The sequence below is a fragment of the Myotis lucifugus genome, unplaced genomic scaffold (genome assembly GCF_000147115.1).
Source record: "Myotis lucifugus unplaced genomic scaffold, Myoluc2.0 scaffold_309, whole genome shotgun sequence".
Classification (NCBI taxonomy): Eukaryota; Metazoa; Chordata; class Mammalia; order Chiroptera; family Vespertilionidae; genus Myotis; species Myotis lucifugus.
In genome coordinates this window covers 1,220,774-1,226,773 of record NW_005871357.1, presented here as the reverse complement: position 1 = coordinate 1,226,773, position 6,000 = coordinate 1,220,774, and the positions used below count along the sequence as shown (strand labels likewise).

The window sequence follows — 6,000 nt, the reverse complement described above, 5'->3', positions numbered from 1 at the left end:
ATGGACACGACCCCATTTTGTATCCATTTTTTGTAAAGCCTCCCCCTTGACCTCCAAAGAGGTAAAAACAGCAGCTAGACACCGCCTTAGTCAAACGGCCATAAAACAGGGTAAAAGGGCATTTTCTCTCCCCTTAAAGCAGCACAGCTTAGTGGGATATAAGGTTGAAATGTCTTCAGTCAGCTTGGGAAATGGGGTGACGGCACCTTATTCGCCCGTGACCCCGTTGAAGGATGACATGCCCGTGTGTAACATCCTTCTGGAGTTTTAAACGTTCCCATCACAGCAGCTGGGACTGCGTCCCTTTCCCCGCCCGCAGTCTGAGAATGCAGACGCACAGATAAATGAAGCTATTTGTTCTAGGAATGACCTTAAATCTGCTCTTCTTTGCTTTTATAAAAGTAAAACTTTGAAATTGCGAAGAACGGTCGTGGCAACAGTGTCTGCCACATGTCTTTCACTCCAGTCCCGGTTGCCCTGGGTAGGAAGCAGGCGGTCACCCTGCACCCGCAGCCTGGTGTGTGCAGGAGGCGGGGAGCAGAGCTTCATCCGCAAGGAGCTCAGCAAGCACTTCTGGCTCCTCACCGGGGTCCCCAGAAGAGAGGCGGAAGCCACCGGGTTCATGTCCTGTAACAGTGATCCTGAGGTTAAGTGTGAGAGCTGGACACATGCTTAGGGTATATATTCCCTCCCTGCTGCAGGCCGTAAGGCTCTGTTAGCCTCACCCCAGCAGCTCCTCATAGCGAAATAACACCTAGACGGAGTAAGTAACTAAGAGAAAAAGAGGTGAACTATTTCTTATTGATAGGTGTTTTGCATTTTTTGAAGCACGGAAAGAATGGGATATTCTGCGTGGCCTGGAGTCATAAAGATTCCAAACGAATAGCGACCTGCAGCGGAGATGGTCTCTGGTGAGTGCTGTGTGTGGCTGTCACCTCCACAGAGACGCCTGGGGCTGCCAGTGTGTCCGGCAGCTCCTCCCTGAACATCCTGATGCGGTTCCATTTGTGCACACCTGTCACCAATATTATGTAGACGTCCACACAGGCATCTGCTGTATCGCTATGATGCATCAGTAATAAATAGCGATGAGGTGATGTTCAAAAATAAATAAAGAGAGCCCGGCGTGGCTCAGTGCTTGAGCATCAACCTATGGACCAGGAGGTCACAGTTCGATTCCCAGTCAGGGCCCATGCCCGGGTTGCGGGCTGGATGCCCACTGTGGGTGTGCAGGAGGCAGCCGGTCCATGATTCTCTCTCATCATTGATATTTCTCTCTCTCTCCTTTCCTCTCTGAAGTCAATTTTTTAAAAATTAACAATAAATAAATAATAAAAAGGAACCAGTCATGGCTGCAAAGTGACAGCACTACCCGAGTAATAATTACAAGAGTGAATGGCCTCCAAGAGGCTTGAAGGACTTTTCACAAAGTGTCTATGTTTCTCCTCCGATTTTGGAGGGAGTGGTGGGTCAGGGTTACAGCAACTCGGGAGCCATCACGTGCTCTAGAAACGTCTTCACAGTTGGGGAGGTGCCATTATTTAGAAAAGGATAGGGATAAGGGAATTCATGTGGGAAATGCCTTTTTATAGAAGCTCAGTTCTCTGACCCCGTGTCTCAGAACTACATGCTTTCTCAGTTCTGTTAAGTCCTAGGGGAAGGTAGGTTTCCAAAATATACCATGCAAGGGAGAGATTGCCTTGGGCTGAAATAACGTTTTAATCTGGCGATGCCCCCTCAGCTGCAGGGGTTGCCGTCTCTGACGGTGATACAGACACTCATGGTCGCTGGAGTAGAGTCATTTGTCCCATCTTAGGTTTTGCTGTACAGGCACCACTCTTCTTATTCTCACTTTTTAATTTCAGTGGGAAAGACAGTACTTATGGAAACTAAAGTTCTTTACCGGGATATTAAAATTTTCGGAAATAACAATATTAGTGATATTTCCCTTGAAATAACAATTTGCAAATTGATACAAATCAAAATATGAAAAATGTGCCTACGTGTTTTTTGGTTGGGTGACACATGTCCGTTCAGGGCTGTATTTATTTGATGACTGAGCACAGTCAGTGAGTAAACACTTACACGCACGGTCACCACACTACCCAGTACCCTCAGAAGTTCTGGGGGACCTAACGGTGTCTTAGAGGGTCTGTTCCAAAAACTTTTTAAAACCTGTAATACATTAGTTTATACAGAACTTACTTTTTTCTTTCTAAAGGAATCAGTAGCCCTTGCATTATGGTGTCATGTAGATGGTATTGCAGTTAAAGTATACAGGATCCTTTTAGGGAAAAGGGGTCCTTCAAATTTCTACTTGTATCACTTAGAACATGCAGAGAAATATCACAACATGTACATCTTGGACTTGGTATGATAGTACATGTGACCAGCATTAGAAATGAGTTATTTTAAATATAAATTTTGAAGCCGAATCCCTAAGACATATGTTAGTTACATCATTATGGTTTAATATATATGTGTAACTTGTGCTTTTCCTCAATAAAAAAATTCTATAAGAAGTCGTTTCTAAATAAAAATGTATCCCCTTTAAGGGGTGTAAGTAGATTACCATAATCAATAATATGTGATGCAGATAACATTTACCCAGCCCCTTCGAATGTGCCCAGTGCCGTGCAGCCACGGTCCCTGTCCTACCGCACTTGGGCTTGACTTACGCAATCCTTCGTCCCCTTGAACGAAGCGTCTGCAGTGTGTGCTTCCTGTTGACACGCTGCACTCGGTTTCAGCATCATCCGAACCCTCGATGGGAGAGTGCTGCACAAGTACAAGCATCCCGCTGCCGTGTTCGGCTGTGATTGGAGCCAAAACAACAAGTGAGTATTTTCCCCCGAAATCAGTGAGAATTACACTTCTGAGATTTCAAATAACCACAAAGATGAATGTCACCCCAGAGGGAATACTCCTCACGCCTTAGGTAACATTCCCCTTGCCTAGCCTTGGCATTGCGTATTGGGCCCAGGTGTCTTTTTATCTCATGACTTGTCTTTATATGATTTAGAAACATCAATTCCCTGCTTTTGAAATAACTTCCTGATGCGTTAGGGTAAAGCATGTGGCTGACCAATGAAACATATAAATCCGTCCCATCTATAGGGTGGCCCCCAGAAATGTATACACACACTTTGAATATTTTAAAGGCAGTGTTTATTAAAATGCATGTCATTTTCAAAATTGAGCCATCAGCTCTCAAAGTGATACCTTCTTGTAGCTCTGTGTTCTTAGCCAAACACTGTGTTCAATACACAAATTCCCTTGTATCTGACCAACATAACCGTTCCACACTCTCATTTCTCAGTTTCGTAGGTTTAATGGGCATTTGACAGTTGAAATTAAAACTAGTGATTAGTGCAATATGCTTTGTTGGCTAAGAAAGCTTTTCTTTTCAAAAAGTCCTTCATACTTAACTATTATGCTTACTACCAAGCCTGCCTAATAAATTTTATTTTTAAAGATCTTCTTAAAATGTTCCAATTGCTATATTCATGTTCTACTTAGCATGTTAGGAGATAAGTGAGAAACACCTTGAATTTATAAAAGTTTATTCATAAGGTATTGCTGAATATTAATTTTGATGCCTGTATGTACACTCTTTGAATGTTTATTGTTTCATTTCTAAGATTTTATACTTACGTATCTGTGTGTGTGTGTATATATATATATATATTCATTTATACATATAAATATTTGTATTATGCAAATGATATTGAAACCAGCCCATGTATCAGTGGGCTTGGGCAGATGTAACCTGCACAGTTACAGATCAGCATGCCCGTTTGAAAACTGGTGTATTTCTTCACATAGGACTATATAAGTACAGTTGTTATAACCCCTGTGACAACGGTCAGCTCCCTGCAGTTCGAGGCCTGTGCCCTGTGATGTGGGCTCTTGGCCTCTAGGGTGTGAGGACTGCTTATGGTGGGCAGTGGCCCTTAGTGGGGGCTGTTCTGATGGGCCCAGGATCCCACCGTCTGCCCAGGACTCAGACTCCCTTTGGAAACAGTATCCCAAGCATGACCACTGGGCATAAGCAGTTGCTTAGCTCACTCTCACGCTCTTGAGAATGTGGAATGAGATCATTTAAAGATCATATCCGCATATCCTAGTAGGTCCTTAGTTGCCTCCAGCAGTTAGAGCGTCTCAAGCTCAAAAGAGAATCGGCAGACGGGCTGTGACTCACCCTAGATGGACAGCCCTGGTTTGGGGACGATCCCAGTGGGCCTCCCCAGGGGACTACTGTTTGACCCAGGCCACCGCAGAATTGACCAGAGGGCCGGGAGGGTGTCATTAACAATCTGCTTACCCGCAAGCAAGCACATCTCCATCACTCACCATTGGGGACCCGTTCTGAGAACCAGTAGTTCTGAGAAATAGTCTAGAAGTTCTCAATCTGGACATTTTGAAAAAGAACACATCGAAATATAAATACCGTTATCTCAGATCTAAGATGAATAAAATAAAAATGTAACTGGTTAAAGGGGAACAGTAAGTGAGAGGGCAGTTTCTACAAATTATGTTTTTACTTATGTAAGATTTTAGTCTCACTCCACTACGGAAGCAAACACTTCTACTGTTAGAAGTGAGAACTGTGTACGTTTTAAAATTGTCGGCAACAAGCAACATCACATCTTTCATACTTTCCTATTTCCATGGGCCACCGATGGCCTTTCAGAGACATGATAGCCACTGGCTGTGAAGACAGAGGCGTCCGCGTCTACTACGCGGCCACCAGCTCGGACCAGCCGCTGAAGGTGTTCAGTGGGCACACGGCCAAGGTGTTCCACGTGCGCTGGTCGCCCCTGAGGGAGGGCATCCTCTGCAGCGGCTCTGATGACGGGTACGTGGCTTTGGATCCGAATGTCCTAGTCCATCTGTGTGATCCAACTGGTGGGGAAATATGTTAAATGTGCACTTAACATGTTGGCAGTTAACAAGTACCTAACTGCATTCAACCAAAGGTAAATTAAATGTTGCTGTGCTTATATTATCATCAGTCATGATTTCTGTTTTCTTACTTATTTTACTTCACTGTGGATGTTTGTTTCTATCTTACTAGTAACAACGTTAATAGGAACAAAAATGTTAAAAGGATCTGTTGGGAAAGGGTAAACGATCGGAAACAAATAAGTCTGTAAAACACAGAGAAGAGTTCATTTTAGCATTGTTCACATATCATGGAAGACAAGGGACTGTTTTCATTGAGAAGGGATAAAAGAAGAGGGATGTATATCTTGGCATGAAGAAAAGAGCTCTAACAGGAGTGATTTAACATTTTGGGGCATTGTGGACGTTTCTGAAATCTTGTCTGTATTTTATGTTCAAACAAGACTGTTTTGCATAATACAATTTGGTCACTATTGAATAGGAGATAAATTTAAGTAAGGATGATCTTCATGCAAGTAAAAGTCATAGTAAACAGTAACCTCAGGTCTAATATTGAAAATTAAATATTTTATTCTTGAAATTTTGGAATCAATCCAAATTTAATAATAACAATAATTGTGGGGTTTCTATGAGTTATCACCAGTCTCTTAATAAGGACTCTAGTCTAAATTATATAACACGTGAGAAAAAGTATAATCTTCAAATGTCTAAGCAGTATTTGTCAGAAAGATAGCAGTAAGCATGTAACTGACTTATGGTTTTGAAAGTTGAAAGACTGTACTGAATTCTGGTTATCGGTCCTCCTAGTAGTCATGTAGGTGATGGTTGTACCTAACACGCTACCTAGCACCTTTACATAAAAGTCAGAATTGTTGGGAAATCATTAATTGCCAGTGTCCTTATCCCAGAATTCACAGGTACTGTGCTTCAACCTGGAAGCCCGCTCTCCTTATGTACAGGGGCCACAAACATGCTTTTCTTATGTTCCAAAAAAAAAATACACATTAGGACTTCAATGCCTGCTGTTTGCCTAATCTCACTGATGTCCTAAAAGCAAGGACACCTGTTCTAGTGCCCCCTATGGTAACTATAAAG

General features: G+C 42.8%; 1 protein-coding gene across 3 annotated transcripts in view; it reads left to right on the top strand.

The window, feature by feature from the left end:
- WDR17 (WD repeat domain 17) overlaps positions 1–6,000 on the top strand; it is a 67,982-nt gene that overhangs the window by 31,610 nt on the left and 30,372 nt on the right. For all 3 annotated transcript variants that reach the window (XM_023763933.1, XM_023763931.1, XM_023763932.1), the window contains 3 exons: positions 829–911; positions 2,751–2,837; positions 4,694–4,858. In XM_023763933.1, the coding sequence (XP_023619701.1) occupies positions 829–911; positions 2,751–2,837; positions 4,694–4,858 (335 nt within the window). The remainder of the gene's footprint in view (positions 1–828; positions 912–2,750; positions 2,838–4,693; positions 4,859–6,000) is intronic.